This window comes from Calidris pugnax, unplaced genomic scaffold (assembly GCF_001431845.1).
Source record: "Calidris pugnax isolate Ruff unplaced genomic scaffold, ASM143184v1 scaffold69, whole genome shotgun sequence".
NCBI lineage: Eukaryota > Metazoa > Chordata > Aves > Charadriiformes > Scolopacidae > Calidris > Calidris pugnax.
Genome location: NW_015090859.1, coordinates 1,754,248 through 1,779,152, shown reverse-complemented (window position 1 = coordinate 1,779,152; position 24,905 = coordinate 1,754,248). Strand labels below are relative to the sequence as shown.

General features: G+C 40.7%; 1 protein-coding gene across 1 annotated transcript in view; it reads right to left on the bottom strand.

Annotated features, from left to right (window-relative positions):
* Window positions 1–8,475: 8,475 nt before the first annotated feature.
* TUBGCP3 (tubulin, gamma complex associated protein 3) overlaps window positions 8,476–24,905 on the bottom strand; it is a 57,642-nt gene continuing 41,212 nt past the window's right edge. Inside the window, exons 12-22 of the mRNA XM_014944213.1 lie at window positions 24,504–24,614; window positions 23,984–24,092; window positions 20,113–20,302; window positions 18,691–18,826; window positions 17,759–17,827; window positions 16,798–16,933; window positions 14,117–14,205; window positions 13,849–13,980; window positions 13,326–13,466; window positions 12,636–12,752; window positions 8,476–9,610 (exon numbers count right to left, since the gene is read on the bottom strand). Of these exons, the coding sequence (XP_014799699.1) occupies window positions 9,452–9,610; window positions 12,636–12,752; window positions 13,326–13,466; window positions 13,849–13,980; window positions 14,117–14,205; window positions 16,798–16,933; window positions 17,759–17,827; window positions 18,691–18,826; window positions 20,113–20,302; window positions 23,984–24,092; window positions 24,504–24,614 (1,389 nt within the window). The 3' untranslated portion in view covers window positions 8,476–9,451. The remainder of the gene's footprint in view (window positions 9,611–12,635; window positions 12,753–13,325; window positions 13,467–13,848; window positions 13,981–14,116; window positions 14,206–16,797; window positions 16,934–17,758; window positions 17,828–18,690; window positions 18,827–20,112; window positions 20,303–23,983; window positions 24,093–24,503; window positions 24,615–24,905) is intronic.

Sequence of the window (24,905 nt, the reverse complement as noted above, 5' to 3'; positions counted from 1 at the left end):
TTAATTAAGGAAATGGTAACATTTATTCTTGTCTTATACTTCCTGGCTACCATCCAATTACTCTTTTTGTAATTATTTCCTATTCTGTTATTAACGTCTGGTTTGCGCTTTTGGTTTGCAGGAGGCTTTGTTTTATTTTGATTTCCGAAATTTTTTGTCTGTGAAATACTGGAATCTGTGCCCATGCTCTAGGATGCTCTAGGATAAGTTTGGATCTGACATTCATTTGCTGCTCCAACTCTCACAACTGCTTTGCTGCTTTTAGAAGATAGGACATCTTGCCAGTAAAGGTGTCTTTTCAGGATGCTAAACCTATTTTTTCTTGTTTCTTTGGTGTTTTCGAAAACGAAGATAGGACATCTTGCCAGTAAAGGTGTCTCTTCACGATGCTAAACCTATTTTTTTGCTTGTTTCTTTGGTGTTTTTGAAAATGTGTATCTGCTTCTTTTGCCCACAGGGGCTTACAGAGTAGATCTAATCAACTATGGGGCAATGAGGTTGACAGAAATATAGAAGACTTGGAGTATGTTGCTTGTAAAGTCTGTGCCATATAATGCTGGAGTACAAAGGCAATGTCTGAATGGTCTAAGGAGGGTGCCCTGGGCAATTCAGAGGGGGTGTCCGTGTGATGCTGCAGTTGTGATTATTTGCTCACTTATGGCTTTCTAAAGAATCCACCTTCCTTGCAACTCTTGACTAACTTCATCTGTCGAGAGCCGCCTTCATAACCTCCTTTTAAACACTCCTTCCTAAATGTATCAAGGATCCCAGAACTCCCCACAACCTCTGAAAGGGAGAAAGGAGGAAACCAAGACAAAAGGGAATGCTGTGACATGATTTATTTTCAGAATATACCCGTCTTCCTAATTTTTCAGTCTTCTCTTAAAACAAGAATGATGAGAGGTTTAGGTAGGAAAGTCCCTGCATGTTTCTTCTTCAGCTGCTTTGGGAACCCCTGATCTCCAATGGTTCTTGCAGCTCGGTTGCAAATGGCTCTCGCAGAAGCGTGGGGCTTGTTTTGGCTGCAGCGTTTATGAAACCCATTTTCTGTAGCACCTACTGCCCTGCCTGGCACTTTGGAGAGAAACAGCATTGGCTCATCCGTTCCATTGTAGCTGCGAAATCTGTATCCTGTCTTTTTCCTTTGCAAATAAAATGACATAATAATTATATTCATAGCAGCCTGCTGACACTTTTATTAATTATGTGCATATATTATGTACCTACATATATATGTACACAAAGGGTATAAATTTATACTGAGTTAATACCTTTTACAAGGTAAGGAAAAATATTTCAGTTTACAGATGTTTTAATGATCTGGATCACAGCCGTCAAAAAGATATTTTTACAAGGTAAGGAAAAATATTTCAGTTTATTTACAGATGTTTTAATAATCTGGATCACAGCCGTCAAAAAGTTATCCTGTTTTTGTCTTAAACTTTAGCTGTATTTGATAAAGTCACAATGAGTGGGAATTCTCCTGTTTTCCTCATATATCAAATGAGACACATCACACACAAATCACCTCACATTTTATAATCTCTCTTCATGCCTCCTGTTCTCCACTAAAGGGTGCAATTTTACCTCTATCCATCTGATGGTTAAATGGCTTGTTTTCTAGAGAATTATATTTTCTTCATTTTCTGCCCATTATAATATGCTCTAATTCTTACTTTTACACACCAGATTGTTAAAGGAAAGTTCCCATTTGCCTTTTTAATTGCTGTTGTAAACCCATCTGTAATTTCCCTCTGTTTCTTTACGCCCTTCAGCACTGTTCATGAGAAACAAGAAGTAAAACTCAGTACAAATACCCTCTTCAAAAGACTGAATGCAGACCCTTGTTAGAAAGCAGAGCAGAAGACTGTTTGTTGCCTCACTCTTGGCAATTTTTGGAAAATCTTTAAAGGGCCATGAAGTGGCCTTGACTAGCTTTTGGGAACGTTCCCATGGCAGAAGTGAGAGGGATCCTAGATGCCTAACTACCTCGTTCTTGTGGCATGGATCTCAAATGCAAATAGTTGGTTTTAATCCTCCGTGGCACTGGAAAATTTCACACACGGGGTGACCACCTTGTGACAGCTTTTTCCTATCATACCTTTTAATATTCAGGCTGATGGTAACAATCACTCCAATCACACTTTCCATACTCTATCGTTTCGCTAACTTAATTGCTGTTCTGATGACTTCCGAAGGAAAACACTTAACAGAATTTGTTCCACAAAGACCTAAAGTAAATAAACTGCACAGTGGTAGAAATTTCACCTCCTACACTCCTCAGATTTTATTTTTTTTTTTAATGTTTTTCTTTCTCTGCTCTTTGTTGAGCATCTCTTGGGTCACCATTTGCTCTTTCAGGATCTCTGCTCTCTTCTTGTCTGCTCTTCTCTCCTTTTGTGAGTGATTACCCATCACCTCAGTTTCTTTAACTTTCCTGGCCTCTGGATTCTCTCCAGCCCTGTACACCTCTGCTCATCTCTGTCCTTTCACCTCCACTCGAGTCTCTATTTCCACCTGTGTGGAGCCCAGGTTTTGGCCCAATGATTTTATGAGAGAATGTTTAACACTGGGTAGTTAAAATGCATTAGCAAAAGGTAACTTTGGACTAAAAAGAAGAAAAACTTTGGACTAAAAAGAAGAAAAATACTGTTTGAGGCACCTTTGCTGCTCTTCTGGTGAAATGCAGTATCAAGTTAACCCTCATGAGTGATTCTGATGCCTTGGTGACTGCATTGCTCCAAGCTAACATTAAGTAGTTAAAATACTATGTCAGGGAGCCTGGCTTAATATTTTGGAGAGACCAAGTGGTACATATGTTAAATTTTTAGCATTCCCTGTCAACATAAAACTAACGTATGCTCATTATATTTTAAAATTGCAGTCCAGCAAGCCCTCAGAGTGACAAACGACTAGTTAAATCTATGGCTGTAGAGATTTTGCACTCTGAACTACTACAGACAGAAAGGGAATATAGTGCTTTGGCTGTCTATTGTAATTTTGCTTTGTCAAATTGGATAAAACAGGTGATGGTAACAAACCCCTTCTAGAAAGCATGCAGGATTATTATTTTCTCTGATTTCTGCAACAGCAAGTTCTTGCATCTGTCCCTGCTCTACCCACAAACACTTGCACATCTCTTTCAGCTCTCCCAATTTTTTTTCCCTCTCTCCAATGAGCAGGATCTCATTAGACATTAAAGTGATATTTTAGGTTTTGAGCAGCCCAAAGATGATTTTCAAAATGTATTAGGCATTTCTGAGAAGTGTCTGACCACCTTTACTTCTCTGTGAAATATGCCCCATCATTTCTGAGGCTGCTCATTCAGGTGAAAATTTAAATGAGTACAAATGTGTCTACACCCACAGCTGGTCTCTAAGGTCAGCGTGAAGAAACATGTATGAAATGTCACAGAGGACTCCAATCTTTAAGTCTAGAAGTTTTTTAATAAGCTTCAATTTTCTGTCCAGGTACCTCTCTTTTTTTTTCCATCCTTCATTAACTTTCAAGTCTTAGTGTGTTTAAAAATCTACATGTGCACTTAAAGAGTGTCCTGAAGAGAGAAAATGGCTATTAGATGTGGCACACTAGAAGCTACAGTTTTCACTCTGACCAAAGGTAGATTTTGACAGAAATGTTATTTTGAAGGGTTGAAAAAAGTTGTCCAAAATTTGTATATCTTACATGACCTTCTACAACCAATTGTAAGAAAATAAATCACATAGATTTAGATTTTTTTTTTTATAAAGAAAAATATGTAGAGTTGAGACACCTTGGCATTTGCTCTCTGCATCTGGTATAAGAGGAGAAAATCCACAGGGCCTTGAGTGAAAAAAACACTAAAATAAAACCAGAGTATGATTATATTCTGTCCTTGATCTCCTATCCTAAACCTGTAACTAATTCACTGAAAAATGTATTCTATCATGGGCTTCTGCGTTTCCTAGTGGATGTTTCTAAGATATTAAATTGCATCCTACTGTACCCTGGGGCAGGTGAGCTGTTGTAACTTACAGAGGGAGATAAAATCTTCAGGGGCTGGTTTTTAACTTTTTCTTCTTCAGAGTTCACATTGGTCAAGATGTAATTTCCATGTCAGTTACCATGACAAATTTCCCTGGTAGTTTAAAATAACAAAACATAATTACTTGCCAGTTCTATTCCTTTAAATGCATTTATGATGCTGGTATCCATGCTAGCACATGGATGGCCCTTCATTCCAGGAGAGTTTTGTGTATCGTAGGACATCCTAAGGCGAGTGATAATTTTATCCTCAGTTTGCCCATTTCTGCTTTTTACCGCAGATTCTCAGAAATTTCTTTAGTCCTTGGCAACTCTGAAACGGAGGAGGCCGAGTGTGTGGGGTGAGGTAGCGACAGCTCTGGGATAGGACGCAGGTTTACCGCAGATTCTCAGAAATTTCTTTAGTCCTTGGCAACTCTGAAACGGAGGAGGCCGAGTGTGTGGGGTGAGGTAGCGACGGCTCGGGGACAGGACGCAGGCGGCAGGAGGAGCTGGGCATGTTTCAGCCCAGAGATGGGACTGCTCGGGCCCTCAAGCTATATTTATATTTTCAGATACTGTAGCTCCAACAGAAAAAAAAATAATTGAAATTACCAGCCAGAAGCTTGCATTACATACCTTACAAAATAAAGAATTGCCTTGAAAGAGTAAATGTATCATTAATAATGATAATCTTTAACATAGATTGCAGTAGATAAGCAGTTCAGTGTTAAAAAATAAAGTGAAAAGGTAAAACTGCTATGTTTCTCTTTAGAAATGCACCTGAATGCTGCTGCTGCCACCCACTGAAAGCTAAGCCACTTGTGCAGTCGCAGCAGAAGGAGGCTGTCAACTTTTACAAGCACGTTTATGTAGAATTCAAGATGGGTCTCCAGGCACAAGTGAAATGTGAGATCGTTTCTCTTGTGCTTCTGTTAGGAATTGCTGAATCCCAGCAGCTTGACAGAGGAGAAGCTGCCACAGCTCCACAGCCACAGGTCCCACCAGTAGGAAATGCATCCCCCATAGGCACATGCACACGGAGCACACATGCACACCACGTATGTGTTTATACACAGCTGCTCACGCAGTCCAGCCCAGACAGACACACACAGCACTCACATGCACACGGGCAGCACCAACAGCCTCATCCCGCACCCCGCTCTGGCTGAGCAGGATGGAGGCCCATTAGTGGGAGATACAGATACATTCAAGAGCCAACCGTGTCCTGGGCTGCATCAAAAGAATTGTGGCCAGCAGGTCTCGGGAGGTGATTCTGCCCCTCTAGTCTGCCCTTGTGAGCCCCCACCTGCAGTACTGTGTCCAGCTTTGGAGTCCTCAACACAGAAAGGACATGGACCGGCTGGAACAGGTGCAGCGGAGGGCCACGAAGATGATCAGAGGGATGGAGCACCTCTGAGGTGCTGAGGGAGGGAGCTGGGATTGTTCAGCCTGGAGAAGAGAAGGCTCCGGGGAGACCTTATAGCGGCCTTTCAATACCTGAAGGGTGCCTATAGAAGAGCTGGAGAAGGACTCTTTGCCAGGAGGTGTAATGATAGGACAAGGGGAAATGGTTTAAAATTGGAAGAAAAAGGATTCAGATTAGCTATCAGGAAGGAATTCTTTCCTGTGAGGGTGGTGAGGCACTGGAACAGGTTGCCCAGGGAAGTTGTGGATGCCCCATCCCTGGAGGTGTTCAAGGCCAGGCTGGATGGGGCTTTGAGCAACCTGCTCTAGTGGGAGGTGTCCCTGCCCATGGCAGGGGGGTTGGAACTAGATGATCTTTGAGGTCCCTTCCAACCCAACCCATTCTATGATTCTATATTGGTGGGAGATATAGATACATTCTATGTTAGTGGGAGGTACATATATATTCTATGTTAGTGGGAGATATCTCCCACTAATATTGAATATAGGAAATATAAATATATATAAAATATAAAAATAACTTATAAATATATATACACACAAGTAAAATGTTGTTTTGCATCAGGAGGTCAGCAAGAGAGAGAGCGTGCAGGGTTCTTTCTGGATCTCAATAAGAAAGGCCTGACAACAAATGGCTTAACAGAAGAGCTCTTTTAATATGACAGAATGAAAACAGGAATATAAATAGGCTAAAAAGAGGATTACAGGTAGCGAGTAAAGCTTATGGCCCATCAGATGCTGGGCACCCCGCGTTTGTGTGGCACTGGACAGAGCCTTCACGGGTTTTCCCACAGTACACTGTGCAGGTCTCATCTGTGGAGGGTTTCCTTCTTCCCACAGCCTGGTGCACAGGATGGGCTGGCACGGGGTGCTCCTCAGGTTCCCATACAGCGGCTGCTCACGTGCCAGGGGACCCAATGAAGCAGACACGTCTGTTCAACATCACCAACTCCTTAAAAACACACCACCTTCTGCAAGGCCCACAGCACAAACATGGATCTCTCCAGTAGCTGGGCTTCGACACGGTCCAGCCAGCAGCTGACCCCTGGACCCTCTCACCTCCAGATGTGTACGTCCTCTCGCTGCAGCGTTCGCAGTCGTTGGCACCCCAGGCACACCCCCCACCCGCAATCCCACTCCAGAGGCTGCACTCAGACCCCCATCACACACACCTGGGAAAAGGGAAAGGGACTCAGTGAGGAGACGGGACAGGCCGCACTGCACTGAGCAGGTGAAGGGCAAGGCCTAGAAAAACACAAAAACAGCCCTTTTCATCCGATTATCCCACTACTTTCCCCACACTTTCTCCTTCTAAAATCACCTTTGGGCCACCGGATTAAATTGCTGCTGAAGAAGAGAAAAAGGCGAGTTGGTTTTCCCAGCGTTTTTGGTTGGATGGCGGCTCCGCGCAGCGAGCCATTTCCAGTGGCAGCATCCTGAAGTGCAGCTGGCTCTGGGCACCACTGAGAGCGTTTCTGTTGTGAGCTTTATAAAAAACAGTCTCCTCCTTCATATCGATGAAGAGTGTCTCACAAAAGCCATGCTTTGTGTTGCAGAGAAGCAGCTGACAGTGCCCCAAAGAGGGAAGACCCAACTGCAGGTGAAGACAAAGCAAAAAATCAGCAAAAGGGAAAAAAAATGGCTGAAATTGCCATAAAATCGAAGATGACATAGCTTGCTCCCATCCACTTCCAGGGGATCTTCCAGCAGATCTGGTGCAGTCACTCTGTGGCAGGCATTCAGAATCTTCCCCCCAGGCCCAGTGGTCAGGGGAGGTCCAAGAGTGGTGATGGCTCTTCCTCAGGTACAGGCACAGGTAAATCAACCTCTGAGAAAGAGAGAAGAACGGATGCCATTGCCCGAGAAACTGAAGATCTCAGGAACAGTTCCCATCCACTTCCAGGGGATTTTCCTGCACAGCTAATTAGACATTGGAATGGGCTGCCCAGGGAGATGGTTGAGGCACCATCCCTGGAGGTGTTCAAAAGACGGGTTGATGTAGTGCTGGGAGGTATGGTTTAGTGATGGTGATGCTTTTTGTTTGTTGTGTGGGTGTCTATTTTTGTCAAAGTTAGGTTGATGGTTGGACAAGATGATCTTTAAGGTCCCTTCCAACCTAGAAGACTCTGTGATTCTGTAATTAGGTTATTCCGTGCCTTGCCTTTCAAGTATTCATAGATGCATCAATGTTCTTCTCTGGTTCGAGGAGGAAATTCCTCTGAAACTTGTCCTCTAGTTCTGACATTGGTGTAACATCTCTGGCCTGGGGACTGCCTAGTGACACACGGGATCACATAACAGGTCTCTCAAGGCAATGGCCAAAAGACTGCCCAGGCAGCTAAATTTTTTTCCAACAGCGTCAGCTGGAGGAGAGCTTTTGGTCAAATATTTTGGTCAAAACACAATCACATAAGCTTCATAGCTCTTTCAGACTTTAAAAGAAACCCACCACACCCACAAACACAGAGTCCTCTCGTCTACCAAGATTTTGTGACACTCAGCACCCTTCAGCTTTCCTTTGATGCACAGAATATCACTGGCTTCAGGATACATATTTTCCTACAGCTGACATGCTGCCCACAAGCACTCCCACCAGGGTAGCTGCACCAGCAGGTCTTTTAAGGGCACAGCGTTAAAAGCTTTGTGTGCCTTATTTTAAAAAAAGCAAGGACTCCAAGGCTTCCACAGTAACAGGAATCCTGGTGTCTGGAGAGCAAACCTGCTAGTCCAGGGCTGCAAGTGGGTGCATTGTCCCCACCAGGGCTCACCTCTGTCATGGCTCACAGCAGCCCCTGGGCAGGTGCCACTGCTTCCCAGGGGTTCCAGGGAGTAAGGGCAAAAGGCAAAAAAGGCCACAGACCTGGTTGATCTGAGGTCAGATGTTAATTAATGAATTGCACACAACTCTAAGTAGAGGTAAAATTAGTACCAAAGTCCTGTAATGGGTAGGGATCTGTAAATCAATACAGTCCCAACTGGAAGATTCTCCTTTCTTACCCTGAGGAAAAAATCACCATCTTTCAATTACAAAAAGCAAACCACTTGTGTGAAAGATAATTGTGTTTTTATTCTTCTAAGCTTGCACTTGTGGAACATAATAAATGACCTGATATAATGACAACTTTGCAAAAGAAGAACCCCCCTCTCCCCAACATCTGAACAGCAATATATAAATATTTACAATGAAAAAATAGGGAAGGGAAGAGAATGAAGTCAACATTAGCCAAGTCAGTTTGTTTCTACACTTCTGATTTTGAACACCAATTATTTAATTCAATTCAATCTTTACCAACACTTTCCTTCCACAGTACTGAGGCTTTAACTTCATTTTTCAGATCTTATGTGCAATAGATACACTCCTGCTCTGCTTCTATAGTTTTCTCCTGTACAGTAACCATAGAATTTCCCTGCTACTTTTATTTCAGTTTGTTAACTTTGAAAAGAACAAAAAAATTAAATATAAGTTTATGTCTCCTGATACAAAGTTTCTCACACAGTCAAACACACCACAACACTGAAAATCAGCATAATGAAATGCTGTACAGCTTCGTAACAAGGACATCGGGTTTGGGTCCTAATCTGTTGACTTTAACAAAGGCTCTCTTCAAATAGAACAAGTACATATAGAAAAAATAACCTTATTTTCTCGTTAAAAAAGGAAATGGTGCTTTCTATAAACAAAAGATGCAATTTCCTTGACACAGATATAAGTTACAGTGGAGAGAGCTCAGAAAGCTTCAAATAAAATTGGCAATTTTTTTAAAAGGATGATTTAAGAAGTTGATTGGAAGAGGTTCAATCAGCCCATTTAGCCTGGTAAATCTAGAAATGTCAGTGTAAAAAAACCTACTTTTTTTTTTTTGCTTTCTGCTATACAGTGTCACACAATCACAGGACTGAAAACATGTTGCCTGCAGAAATGGTAGACAGCGATCACGCACGATTTGGTTGTATTATGTCAACACTGATTGCCTTGACCAACAAGAGTTCAACGTCCTTCGGATACCGAGGTGCGGTTGTTTCACATGTGTGAGCTTCGTCTGCTTCTAGTGCCCAAGGACACACGAAGCCTTGGCTCTCTTGCTTTATAATGTTCATTGAAGTCCAATCTAAAGCTAAGAAACCGAAGGCTTTCGTCAGAACTGGTTGTCAGCAGGACCAAGAACTGCTGGACAATTCCCTGAAGGAAAAAAATTGGTTGTCAGCAGGACCAAGAACTGCTGGACGATTCCCTGAAGGAAAAAAAAAAAACAAAAACAAAAACCAAAAGATAGTAAGATGACATCAGTGGTGTGTTTTGCACAGGGATGCTGGGTGGTGCCCAGGCCTGGCAAGGAGGCAGAGGGAATCCAGGAAAGGGCAAGCACAAGCATTTATACCCAATTGTTAGCAAATGAGTTATGCTAGTTACTCTGTAAAGACCCAGAGCTTCATTTTATCTTCAAGTGTCTGCCATGTACTTCAGAGATGTAGTAGACCCAGTGGTCTTTTAACAGCTCAGTCTTTTAAACCAACCCCCCTCCTTCCCCTGCTGGCACCCTCCATCTGCCCCAAGGCTCCCAGGGAAGCTGCCACCACTGCCCTGGCCCTCCCAAGGCAGCCCCACCATACCTGGGAGACCATTCAAGACCCAACCCATGCCAACAGGAGAGGTCACCTTGTTTTCCTGTTACACGTATGATGCAGGCCAGGCTAGCATTAGACCACTGCATGTTCAAAATTACATATTTGATGGAGGTTATGCAGCAGCAAGTAGCACCCAGAACAGCTGAGCATTGAGGCTGCCCAGGGAGGTGGTGGAGTCACCAACCCTGGATGTGTTTAAGGGACGCTTAGACACGGTACTGAGGGATAGGGTGTAGGGGAGGACTTTGTAGAGTAGGGTAGATGGTTGGACTCGATGATCCCAAGGGTCTCTTCCAACCTGAACGATTCTATGATTCTATTCTATGATTTTATCTTCAAGTGTCTGCCATGTACTTCAGAGACCCCAGTGCGAACAGCTCGGTCTTTTAAAGACACCCCTCCTTGCCCTGCTGGCACCCTCCATCTGCTCCAAGGCTCCCAGGGAAGCTGCCACCACTGCCCTGGCCCTCCCAGGGCAGCCCACCATACCTGGGAGACCATTCAGGACCCAACCCATGCCAACAGGAGAGGTCACCTTGTTTTCCTGTTGCATGTACGATGCAGGCCAGGCTAGCATTAGACCACTGCATGTTCAAAATTACATATTTGATGGAGGTTATGCAGCAGCAAGTAGCACCCAGAACAGCTGAGCATTGGTGCTACAAACCCAACAGCTAGACTCTATGTGTTTGGAGTGGCTTTTATGTGGGACTTGCACTCGACATGTGAGAGGCATGCGTCTGGACCCCATCTTCCCCATTCATCTCTAACCAAAGGACTGCAGGAGCTCCACAGAATACAAGGAAGGAGAGGACTTTGGGAGGGATAGGATGATTCACTTAAAGAGCTTATTCCTGATCTTCATTAAATACTAGCATGGACATGCCCATAACTAGAGGACCCCAATACTTCCACAGATGACTAAGGCTGGCCAGGAAAGTTCTGCATGGAAAATCCATTGTAGCACTCAGCAGGAATACAGGCCAAGCAGGCAAAAGCTACGTCACCAACCTGTAGCAATCCACACAAACTACAATCTCTTCACAGTCTACACTTCTTAAAAAATTCAGCTCCATTTTTCTCTCAGAGGGAGAACCACAATATTTGGACCCAGGAGCAAATTCCTCCCAGATGCAAAGTCCTCACATTACAGCTCAGGATCTCTACAACCTTCAACAAAAGCCACAAGTATTTTATAACCTGGGTGCCCTATTTTATTTAAATTCATACTTCCATGTGAACTGACCTCTTTTGACAATACAGCACTTCATCCAGGTTAGCCATAGCTTGGCCAAGCTATAGACAATACAGCAATGGATCTGATGCCAAGTACATGGTGCTAAGTCACAACTGTAACTGCTATAAAGAACAAATTGTACCCTTACAAGGTAAAATGAACGTATGCGTAACAACCCAGCAAACCCAGCAAAATCACTTCAACCCAGGGAAACAATGCATGGTTATCAATGGATCTGATGCCAAGTACATGGTGCTACGTCACAACTATAACTGCTATAAATAATAAATTGTACCCTTACAAGGTAAAATGAATGTATGCGTAACAACCCAGCAAAATCACTTCAACCTCATTCATTTACCCAGGGAAACAACGCATGGTTACGTGTTTAATATTTGTCTAAATGTGTATTTATGGATATTAAAATAAGAAAAAAAGATACAAGAAACGTCAACAGCAAAACAGAAGGAAGCAGGCCCTACGGCTTTAAGTCAAACTTGTTATCAACAACAGAGTTGTGGTGATGTTACGATTTTTTTTTAAATCCTTAGGCATGCACAAGGTCATAAATAAGAGAAGTTAAAAGGAACATTACATGACATCAAGAGTATCTCGTGTCAAAGACAAGAGTTAAGTTGGGGTTGCTTTTTGGTTTTCAGATGGTGATAGGAGGAATGTAGAAGAAATTCTATCTTTTTTTTTTTTTTTTTTCAGATTACACCAGAAGATAGCTATTACTTCCACTACAGGAGGAAAGGGGAGACTTACATAAAAAGACTGTTTGTCAGGGGAACATACGTGATCACAAAACCTGCTGTCTACAAGTTAAGTTGGGGTTGCTTTTTGGTTTTCAGTTGACCTGGAGTCTAAGCCTGAAAGGCTGCTGTGGCACACAGTGCTGTGTCCCCCTGCTTCATCGCCTTCTGGAATGCCTTCCCTGAAATCTAACAGCTGATTTTCCTGGGAAATAGGAGCTCTAGAATCAGATATAACAAATTAAGCCAGAATCAAAGAAGATACCCTGTGCATGTTCCCCCAAACAACTTACCCACTGCCTATCTCAGTGGGCTAAAAATCAAGTATTAGGCTAAAAATCAAGTATTACTTCCACTACAGGAGGAAAGGGGAGACTCACATAAAAAGACTGTTTGTCAGGGGAACATACGTGATCACAAAACCTGCTGTCTACAAAGGAACAGTGAATATGGGATTCTAAGTAGAGAAGTAAAAAATTAAGACTGCACACATGAATACAGAAGTTACACCTTCTCCATACTTTAAATTGGTTTCTACATATTGACGTTCAGCATCCATATTTAAAAAAATATAATCTAAAGGGCACCTGGTAGAAGTGAGTGAGTATTCGCAGCTGTGAGCACATTTTGGGTATTGAGTCTTGAAATTCTTTCATCCTCTTGTTCTCTTCTTCATCTTCTGCTGCAGTTACACCCCACTTGCCCTACACAGAGACCAAATGAGTTAAAAGGTGAAGTGATGAAAGCTGTTGATTGAGCCACCATAGGCCTGGCTAAATCACCACATTTATACAAACCAACCATTGCCACAGAAAGCCAAACATGGAGCCTCTAATTTTGAAACTATCAGTCCCCTTGGTGGTTGTACAGCACATGAAAGAAATCTGAGGTTAGCAAAGCAAGCGAGTCTCACACCAGCACTGCATGTCCCACAAACTGACAGTAGGGAGACAGTCATGGAGCTACGGCATTTTTTGCAAAAGGGTTCAGAATATAAAAGCCTTTTCCATTTCCTTCACCTAAGACAGCTCTAAATTTCTCATCCTCCAAAGCCCACTGCAGAATCGATTCACCTAGAGGTTTTGGGCAAGACAGAAATGAAAAGTTTTGTTTGAATTTGTTTGAAACTAGCTACTGCAGATGACTTTCCCATTTGTCCCAACCACGTTTTTCATTTTTGCTGTACCTTTACATGATATTTAACATCCCCCATATATCACAAGACAAGTATATCTACCTCAATTGATTTTCATGTTCTAGCAATATCGTTACTGTACCTCAAGCTCACGCTGTTTTTTCCTCTCTTCAAATTGCAACCTCAGCTGCAGCTCCTCCAAAGCAGCTCTGTACATTGCATCCTGGGCATTCTGGAGCTCAATGATCTGATCAAAAACAGCTCGAAGCTGGTTGAGAAGTATCTGTGAGACAATTAAGCAACAAGACAATGAGAGAATTGTATAGGAAAAGAATTTTAATTTACTAGTACTCTTCAGAACACGAGTAAATTAAATCTTTTTATACACAGCTGGAGAGACTGTTTTACAAAGCCTTAAGTCAGTTGTTGCATGATGATGCATGATGCTTCTTAGGACCAAAAGCAACTGGCCCACACTGTAACAGGTTTTATAATCAGCACCTGTCACTGTGTATGGGGAGCATGTCCAGACTCTACCATAATAAGGTCTTACATGAGAGGAAGAAGAATTACTTTTCCTTGCCCCTACAACATAAGAGAAGATGGTTCCTAACACACAAGCCAAGACCACAAAGGTACAATTTAATGTAAAGGAGAAGACTTACCCTGGAATCACTGTCCAGCAAGCATCGAGCTATGATTGTGTCTAGAAAAACTTCATGAGCTGCAATGATGTGATCCAAGTCCTGTGCTTGTTGGACCTTGTTCCAGAGTTCATCCCACGAACACTCAAGCACCTGGAGCAATGATTCAGGATTGGGCTGTTTTGATTTGCTAGATGACAAGCTCTTTGAAATTTAAGACACACACAACACATACAGAATATTAAAAGTACTTCATTTTTAAGCAGCTAATTAGGTGGATAGAGTATACCTCAAATGTAATGTAATACTGCATTTGATGAATGAAATGGACCATTTCTGATGCCAGAACGTGACACTGATGCAGCACCCCAGAAAGCTCTGTAAAAAAAATCCAAAGAGATGGCATGTTAAAGACCACAAGGACAGGCAAAGCCATCAAACCAGCCTGGTAAACTTTTTTCTACAAAATTGAATACTTCTTAAGACAGGCACTAACCTTGGATGGCAGCAGCAATACTGGCTGGCAACAGATGAGCAAAGAACATTGCACAATTAACTCCTAGAAATTGTGAGCCAAAGACTGCGTGCTCAGGCAATGCTGGAAACTGGCTGAGGTAAAAGAGATCCTCTCAGTCCCAAGAGACCAAAATACAGTAAACGTCCCATGCGTTCTTTTGATTGAAAATCTGAGGCCACAGATTTACAGCTGCTTCTGGAGCCTCTCATCTCTTACCTTCAAACCACAGACAGCATATTTTATATTACTTAGCTACACTGAGATCAAAAGAGAGGGTGGTTGTGACAGAGGTAGGGAATTTGTGGCTCATGTGGTCCAGGCTCAATTCCCTGATCCACCGGAGAGACTCACAGGTAAGTCATTAATGGCCTCAGCTGCTCAGTTGTAAGAGAAGGTATCTCTGTTGCAGAAGGGTAATATCAAGATTACCATCAATTGCAAAATTTTTCTGGAATCAAGATAATCAGCCTTGTAAAATCAGGCAGATATCCACACAGAGGAAGCAATTTCTAAAAAACTGCCAAAGTAATTTGCCACTGCAGACAAGCTATGCGACTACTACAAAAGAAATTCTACTTTTTCATATCTTGGGATGTTACAGAACTATCCAATGATCTGAAAGATATCATAACCTACTGTGTTCTTCATTTCTTATGCCTTTGCAGGAAGACTATCCCTAACACCCTCCAGGGTTGGCTAAACAACAGAAATTCCTCAACATTGCCGAGTTGGAAACATGTGTTTCTTCTTCAAATTACTGATAGGAAAATAATAAGCTTGACACTACTGTCTAGAACCATTCCCTTAAGGCATTAAAATCCCTGGCTGTTAAAGACTTTTTCAGAATTATGAATAAAGCTATCCTTGAAAGTCAAAGCTGCCTTTTTGTGGTTGAAAATCAAAAGACCCTGCAGCTGTTTCCTCCTATCACTTACTGCCTTCCATTTGGTGCTCTGTGCCTGGAAGAGCAAGGTACTATGTTGGAGGGAGAGAGAGAAAATAAAAGCAAGTTCTACTATTTCTTCATAGATCAGTGCTGGGCTGGACTCTACATGTACTTCAGAAAAAATTCTACTCGCAGCTTCCAGCTTAGACGTGCCAGTGAGCAAGAAAGACTCCTGTCCCTCCAGGCAGAATGCAGTACAGGTCTTTGTAAACATACTCTCCTTTGTCAGAGGCACAAACTGAGAAATACAACCCTCACCTCCTTCTGCCAACAACAGCTATAAGAGCTTGGCCAGCATTTTAAATGTCTGTGTTACTTAAGACACAGCCAAACCTAAAAGCGACAGGCAAATGAGCTTTTACTTACAGATGATTGTTCCATGGCAAAGCATGAGCAAGGCCTCCCAAAAAGCGATTGGGTGGGTGTGAGTGTGTGTGAAGGGCAGGGGTATGAAAAAAAAAGAACCCAAACTTCCTTCTAATAACAGAAGAACAAACAAAACCCTAGGAATGGGAGGCAGCTCCAGCCTGAAGACCCTGAGGCGATGAGAATAAAACCCATTAACTGCACCTTAGTCTCAAAGGGAACAGAAAGCAGGAATGCAATAGACCACTGGTTTTGAGTCAAACAAGCACTTGTTTGGGACAGGGAAATGACAGTAAACTAAATCCTATCTCACAGAAACAGAAAGGAAACCTAGTTATCCTGTACAGTTCCAGAGATCAGCCTTGTGCACTGGAGCAGACCTTACAAAAGCTTGTTTTCCAGTGACCTTCTGAGCCAAAGTGTCCACTCTCACCCCCAAATGGTTCCTAATTATAAAAATATAAATATATCTTTTGTAAATATTACTATGCCACAAAGAAGCAAAACCCTTACTAGCTATTTTTCACTAAGAGAAATATAGATAGGTAAAAAAGTCAAGATTGAGCCAGTACAGATGCTCACGAACATGACTATATTCTCAGCTGAGAAGAAGGATCAAGAAGTCCCAGTCCATTAAACATACACCAGGGCCACTACAATTAAGAGCTTTCCTATTCCTACTCAAACATTTGGTTCTCTTATCTTAGCCTCTTCTGTTCTTAGCTAAACTAAGGCACAGGGATTGAGAGAAGGTAACACGAGCAAATTCAGAAGTGTGCATGTGTGAGATTTACTACTTCCAGCACAAGAAAGGGAGACACAAAGTACATCAAGAAAGATGAATAAAAGAAGACGGAAGAGTAACAGTCTCTTCCAGAGACACGAGATGCTTCAATCCCTCACTGCTACAAAAACTCACAACCAAGGATTAAGTAAAACAAACAGGAAACTTCCATTTCCAATTATGTTATTTTATCTTCATCATCATCTACCATTAAACAGTCAGTTAAGAGGAGTAATAAAATATAAAATTCATCTACCCCAACAGGTTCTTTCCCCCCCACTCTTAATACAGTTTAAAATACAATGCAGTCATCTAAATGCAGTTTACAAGTATGTCGTTCATTTGGGCCTCACTCACCTGGCATACTTTTCAGAAGCTTTGCATTGCACATGTGCCCCTTCCATATATCTGTAAGAATATATTCCATTCGCTTCGCTCTCCAAAGGAAATTAAATACTCTTAGATAGTGGCTCATGCACTCACGTGTAAATACCTACAAAACAACCAAAACATCAACACAAATTTAATAGACATACCATGTGTCCTGAAGGACCAAGAACCTCTTCACAGTCCATCTTACCTGACCCATGCAATTAATTGGCAAATACTGTCAAAACAAAATCTCTGGCAACCCCAGAGCTTTTGGAAAGACCCACCCCCCCTCAGGGGCTGAACTGAGTCACCTAACATTCAAGTAAGCACAGGGCACTGCAGAAAGCATAAGAAGGGGTGAATATGATATAGCTTAAATATTTAATTCTTTTCAAACTACATATGTACATGAAAATATCTTCTGCTGGTCAGACTCACATTTTGATGTCCTGTTTAAACAATGTTCTTACAAGTTCTTTATAGAGGCTAAATGCATTCTGATCAATAGTGCAGCTATTTTCTCAGCAGTTCTAATGAACACTATCTATCAAATTTCATTTAGACAGTACAAACAGGTTCTCTTCAAATATATTCTTCAGCTCCTTGCAAATTATTCCAAATTAGCAGCTATAGACTAGTAATAACGGAAGAGGAGCACTCCATTTATTAAGTACTTGCTAAAACCTCTGCTAGAACAAATGAATTACTGACTTTTAGTAATGAGTGTTTTAAATGTAGCTTTTCAGCACTCCTGGTTAATTTATAAGAATTGAGATTTTGGCTCAACTCAACTGCACCAACAGTGGGTGCATCCTAGATGCCAAAAAATGAAGCCTCTTTGATCTTACACTCCAGAATAAAAAAAAGGGTTATTTCAATAAAAAAATATTTAGCAATTCAATTCATTATCTGAGACATATTCACTACTGACAGTATATGACATTACCGTTGCTATTGGCCCATCAACATGATAGTCTAAGCTGAAGACATCCCATCCAGTGTCCCCAGGAGATACCTGTATCAAAAAGATATGCTGCTTTCAGCGTAAAACCAGGACACACTAGTGCTAAAGAGCAACTCTTGCTTACTCTTCCATTCTCCACAACCTACGAAAAAACAACCATCCACATCCATACAGGGGCTCACGAAAAAACAACCATCCACATCCATACAGGATACAGGAGCTTCTTGTCAAGAGTAGTAGATTAAGCAAAAACGAACAGAAGTTTGACACAAGGGTGGGAATCACCTGACCCAAATGCTGATGTTTGTAATGTCAATATTTTTCCATTGGAGCTAGTAAAAAAAATAAAAGGAAGGAAAAACTTCTTAGGCAGTATTCAGCCTAAGGTATAGATTTATTTCAGATGCTACAGTTGCTAACATCAGTTCAGATACTAACATCAGTTAGCTCCAGACCCAGAGGTGGGAGTTTCCTCATTAACTCAAGTTTCTTGCCAGAGGTCTTCCCTCATGAAACACACTTCCATTGCTTCACTCTTTTTAACTACTGGCATCAAAGAGACCACCCCCCAGATTCTTTTAAGAGCAACAGCACTAGGAGCTGTTTGCAGAAGCTCAAATCAGGGCCACCAGCATCAATTACTGTTAGACCCCAAATACTCAATTTTGTATTGTCAATTACATGGCTGTAAACCCAGGGCTTGAAATACAAATAACCAATAGGTAGGAAATGGGATATAAAGGGAAGACTTATTAAATGAGGTTTACGTAATTCAAAGTAGACTTCAATGGAAAGGTGAGGGGAATGTATTTACTACCTACATATATGAAAATTTTATTTCATATAGATGTCTGCATATATATACACACACAAAAAGGTATGTTTCAGGTCAGAGTCACCATGATGCAACAGACCTCCAGAAGTCGAACATCCAATCGTTTGAGAATCTCAGGATTATCAAACTGGGCATTCGTTGCCCTCACCGCTGTTTCAAGGATTCCAGTTAGATTATGCTGATATAAGGTTGTAGCTGGTCGTGCAAGCTCTGGCCTGGTGGTTATGAAACAAACAGTCATGACATATTGGTAGCATATGGCAGCAATTTGGTAGTAACTGCAGCACGCAGTGAAATACTTTTCTCACAGACTTTCAAAACCTCTCGTCTTACTCTTTCAGTCTTAACCACGAAGAAAATCAATGAGCAAAATATTTCAAACTGTCTATTCATGGGCAGCTATACATTTGAACATCAGCATGAGGAGTAACTTTACCCTCATTTAATGAGTAATTTGAAACTACCAGGATTGTTAGCATAACTATTATATAATTTGAGTTGCATTCATATCTAGAATGAGGCACATAATATCATTAACACGTCAAAACAATAATTTCATTTCAGTTTTGAGAGACTTACTGATAGCCATGTCATGGGCTTAGAAGTGCTGGCAAAAGCCACTCACACATAGCCACTCTGTAACTTAAACTTTCCAAGGAGTTGCATCATCCAAGTAACAAGCACTTTGCACTACCTCTCTCCCCGGTGATCACTACTGGGAAGTACCTCACAGATTCTGCTTAAACGTGATACTGACTCCACAAACCAACCTTCGTTTGCTTCATGCTAATTATCACTTTAAAAAGCATGGTCATATACAAATTGTCCCTAGACAATGCTGATTTTGATTTGCAAACAAGTTAACGGAAGCTCTACTACACAGCCTGCCTTCTAGGCCAAAGGAAAGCTTTGGAAAGCTTTTTGGTAGACTAAGTTTCATCAGTAGCATCACAGCGTAAAAGCAGTGAGCTTGCAAATACACTTCAAGCACTGAAACTGATCTTTGTTGGTGCACCTGAGTGCTTAAAACAGAGGCTGGTGAGGCATCAATTAGCTTTTTAAAAAATGCATTGAGGGGTTTGACAAAACATTTTGGATCAAACACGTCCAAAACATAGAAGCCTAACATTCACAGCAATGCTAACTAGCGGCATCAAGAGCAGCAGAACTTTTCTGCTTGAACTTGCTGAGAGGAGCGAGAGAAGTGCTAACGTCCTCGAGGCTGTCAGAGGGTCAAGTGTAAGGATATCTATATCAACGCAACTTTTCAAGACATGATGAAATGTTACTGTAGGTACTTCCTACCAAAAAGGAAGACCAAAGCTTAAGCCTCAGGGTCAAAGAAATTAAACCCGAAATAGAATTTAAAAGTTGTTCAATTAAAGCTTTGAGTAATAAATACTTAAAGGGTCCTCTTCCAAAAGCAAAACAGTTTCTGTGCTGATCACGCACATTTGCAAGCATCACAAATTCAACATAATTACCCTTCCTACTCTCTTACTTGAGCAAGTCCATTAAATGCCTGATAAAGTCTCCTTGACCAAGTAGTAAGTAGCGCCTCATGGCCTGCATGTGTTCTAGTAAATTGTACTTCTTATTGAGAACATCCAGCAGGTATTTACTGGTCTCAAAATAAGCTGCATCAATTTTCTCTTGAAATACATTTTCCAGATCTGTGAACAAATCAGCAGCTAAAAAAAAAAAAAAAAAAAAAAAGGAAAAAAGTTAAAATTAAGTATTTTTCCAAAACTGAAGCAAACATGCTTTGGAATTGAAATACACAAACAGAGAAATTGCTATTTATTCTGGTCCACTATATTATACATTTGGCGTGGCCAAAGTGAAAGCAAGTCTAAATCAGTCCATACTTCAAAATTAATACTTTTAATCTATGCCCAGCCTGTACTCTCCAATAAGAGCTCACATTATTTCATCACTTTTACACAGAAAGTGATGGGTTTTTCGCTTGCTGAAATACTGCAGTTCAGAGAAAAATAATTTGAAGGAGATCTAAAAGCTCAGAGTTAGGGAAAAGCTTTGTTGGGGGGGGGATCTAAATCAGAAGTCACTTCTAAGGGTGAGAAAAAAAAAAGATAAATCAAAACATCAGTCAGAACGTTCAACAGAAACGAGTTCCCACATGTGAGTCAGAATGAGAGGGGAGGGAATAAGCTTGCATTATCTGGGGGACAGCCAGCAACCTGATGTTTTCTTCTCCACCTTTAATGCATGGCAATTTGGGAGCAGGAAGTAGGGCACTGCCCTTTAGTAGGAAGTGGATTGCACTCTTTTCTACAATAACAAGTTGATTAAGGGATTGGAGCACCTCCCTTATGAGGAAAGGCTCAAAGAGCTGGGGCTCTTAAGCCTCAAGAAGAGAAGACTGAGGGGAAACCTCATCTATGTTTACAAGTAACTAAAGGGTGGGTTGAAGGATGATGGAGCTGGACTCTTTTCAGTGGTTTCCAGCGATAGGACAAGGGGCAACGGGCATAAGCTGGAACATGGGAAGTTCCACTCAAATATGAGGAAGAATTTCTTTACGGTGAGGGTGCCAGAGCCCTGGAACAGGCTACCCAAAGGAGGTCCTGGAGTCCCCTTCTCTGGAGATTTTCAAGACCCTCCTTGATGCAGTCCTGAGTAATGTGCTCTAGGCATTCCTGCTTTAGCAGGGGAGTTGGACTAGATGATCTCTAGAGGTCCCTTCCAACTCTGTCAAATCCGTGAATCCGTAAAACAAGCTTATTAAGAAAGGGATTGCAATAAGGCTGTTACAAGACAGCAAGAAGTGTGGAATCTTCAAAGAACATGGAGCAGAACTCCAAATACTGGACTGCCAACTATCATAAAATTCAGACCTTCCTCAGCATTAAAGGATATACTCTCACTTTCAACAATTTTTAATTACATAACTATTGCTCTAAAAGTAAAAAATGAAGATCCAGGTACCAAATTAGTGTAAGAACACCTGCTTCAGGATTAGTTCCAACCTGTACTGCAGCCAGGAAAGATTAAAAACAAGTTTCATGTTGTTCTGATGAGATTTAGCCTCAACTAGTAAAATGCTTTTAAATTGAAGAAATAAACAGTGGTTCTAATAAAGAAGTCCCTCTTTAATGAGGGAAACTTCACAATGCCTGGTTCAGTGACATTCCCTGAGGTTTCCAAATTCTCTTTCAGCAACCTGTGAAGCTCTCCATAAGACATGAAATGCAAGCATATGCAGAGATGTCAAAGAGATGTCCTTCTTCCCCAAATGTCTTCTACAGTCCCATGTCAGACAAGATGACCAACTTCTACGCTGTTCTGCATCTCTGACTTCCTGTTTTAATACATGTTTTTTACATCTTAATTACTTCAGCATCAAAAGGAAATTAGAGAAACATGAGAGTTAGGGTTCCAAAGCAAATTAAGGAAATTATAGATATTGCCAAACCAATGAAACTTTCAGATTTATGATAAGAGAAAAGCATCTAGAATTCAGGCTGGCATTCTAGCTTTCCAGCATCTTACTATAAACAATTATCTGAAGGAACTCTGAGGATATTCTTAGATGGCAAAAACAAGAGGGATAGGATGCATTTCCAAAATCATTGATGCAGAATGTTCTTTCTGGATTGGACGGGTAAAATGCCCTTAATACAAACGCAGTATCATGCAGAATTAAGGCAGTTCAATACTATGAGGTGTTTAGGCTACAGACCTTAAGCTCAGCACACCTTCAGCACGCTGCAGATACAGTGGAAAACCTCCATTTCAAAAACTACACTTCTAGCTGAAAATCAGCACTTTAGATAACATACTTGCTTTGAAGTGCTCATCCCCTACATAACAGGGAACCTATATTTGTGCAGTTCTTCCATTCAACCAAGGAGAGAGAAACACAAGTGCAAATTAACAAAATATTATTGGAAAAGCATAGCCATAAACACTGTGTAAAGTGGTGAAAGCAATGTAGCGAAAGGATGTTTTTGCCTTTTTCAGGAGTAGCTGGCAAGATGATGGCTCAAATGCATTTACAGCCCTTATTCACTTAACCCTGACCCTCTCTGCACTTTAAACACATCTTTGACTAGGCAAGCAGCACACATGGCACAAAAATCACATTATTAGATGAAATATCCTTGCAGATGTGAATAGGATTTTATTATTGGAACACCTTTCATGGAGGTACCATTCTAAATGTCCACACTGTGAAGAGTTAACATAAAAACTAATCCAAGGTTAATTTGGAGAAAGAAAAAAACAAGGAAAAAAAACCCAAAAGACAATACCACAAACCAAGCTCTGAAGTTGCATATAATAAGAATAACATAAAAGATATCACACAAGATGTGAAAAATGGAGAAGAAGGATGTTCTTAGAAAACTAAGTGAAGAACTCAACAGAAAAAAAAAACACGTTTAGACAATTCTTCCCTTAGCAAAAGCTGAATATATTAGCAGGGCACTATTAAAACCTATTAAATGAGTTACTAGAAGAAGCTGAAGAAGTAAAAGATGACCTTCACCAGAATAAAGCAAGATGTCCTTTCTGACTAATGTAACACCATCTTAAGCATTACCTTACCTTCTTTGCTAAATATTTACACATAAAGACTTCTTCTTTTAGATGTTTATTATTTGTTGTCTTTCATCATAGCAATGCTAACTATTTTTTGGTTGCAAAGAGTATGCAACCAAAGAATAAGCCCAAATGGTATATAAGCTCTTATTCATTAAAACTGAAATCTCTTCTAAATAGAAAGAAATAATTTGAAGGCATTCTGATAGCCAAGCTGTGGCTTAAAGTTCAACAGCTGGCAATCCCAGTTTTAAGTAATATTCAAACAGAATTGTGCTAACCTTCCACACACTTAATTTTTTTCTGACATACTATGGTGGTAGCGTATATTTACAGAAAAGCTTCTGCCCTGCCTGTTTTTACTGGTCATTCTTTTATTTACAACTAATGGCTTATTTATTAATTTTTAATCACAGAATTAATTCAGTATGATTATGGAACCGCATGATGAAGTATATTTGATGAGAAGTTGCAAGCATTAAATTCTTACTGCAGCACTCAAGAATATCCCTCCTCCCACCCTTTCCCTCCCAGCAAAAGTCAGCTGAAAGCAGGTTGATCATGCCTGCTTTCATTCAGATATACAGCAGCAACCTATCAAATTAAGAAAAGAAAATTACACATGTTCATCTTCATACATCTTTTGTAAAATGCAAGTATCCATTAAAACACCTACACTAAAATATAGGGGCAGATGGGACTTTTGTATTCCTTTCCACCACACTATCCAAAGTGTCAGTTCATAGTCTAAACCACATTGTACAGAGCTCATTTCAAAGGGAAGAAGTTGACCAACATGGATACTCTACCATCTTTTGAAGATTCTGTAGACTTTGCCACAGCAATCATCTTTGTGGATGGAGTTTGATCATGGCAAACTTGATGCAAGAAGTTTATGGATTTTCCTATTAGGAGGACCTAAACACAAAAGGAATTTTGGGGTTTTTTTAAAGTGATTTGCATATAAGAAAAGAAAAAAAAGGCAAAACCAAAGCCACACACCCCCACCAGAACAAAAGGATATTTTGTCATCTTTCTGTGCTCTTACTTTCACTATCCCAACCACAGCAATCCAGAAGATCAATACTAATATAAAAAGGGTTTAAGCACTAAGTTCTTTTTCTCCCTTGTCATCTCCCTAAACAAAGTTTATCAGTTAGAGAATGGAAAGAAGAAATAGTATTATAGTCTTCCTCAGCAAACAATTTTATTAATGTAGCTATTCTTAAGATGATTTATTGTTAAATTTGGTCTCTATTTTATTAGCGGAAATCTAAACAGCAGTACAGGGCCAACAAATTACTAGAACATTAACTTTTGAATTCATACCTTCTTTGATTGCTCCATTGTAATAAAAGAAGGGATCATTGATTTCCTCAAAGTATATTTGTCATGCCACAACCGATCAGTTTTAACTGTAGGATCTGAAGCTACAAAAAACTGTAGATTGAAATAAATATTAAAAAGATGAATGTAAACATGTAAACTTTCTCCCACTGTGTTTCATTTCTTTATTCTGAAAACTGTAAAAATATTTTTGAGTTGTACTTTTAACTAAAAAACAGGGATAGTTGTCCTAGCCATTGATATGTAAATTGTATCTTGACCAATATGAACTCTGAAGAAAAAAGTTAAAGAACAGCTCACGTAATTTAATCTGCTGTGTACATTAGGAAACCTTGACAACCTCAAGAGTGACGTGTACTATCTGTAAAGCATCCGTTATGAAAT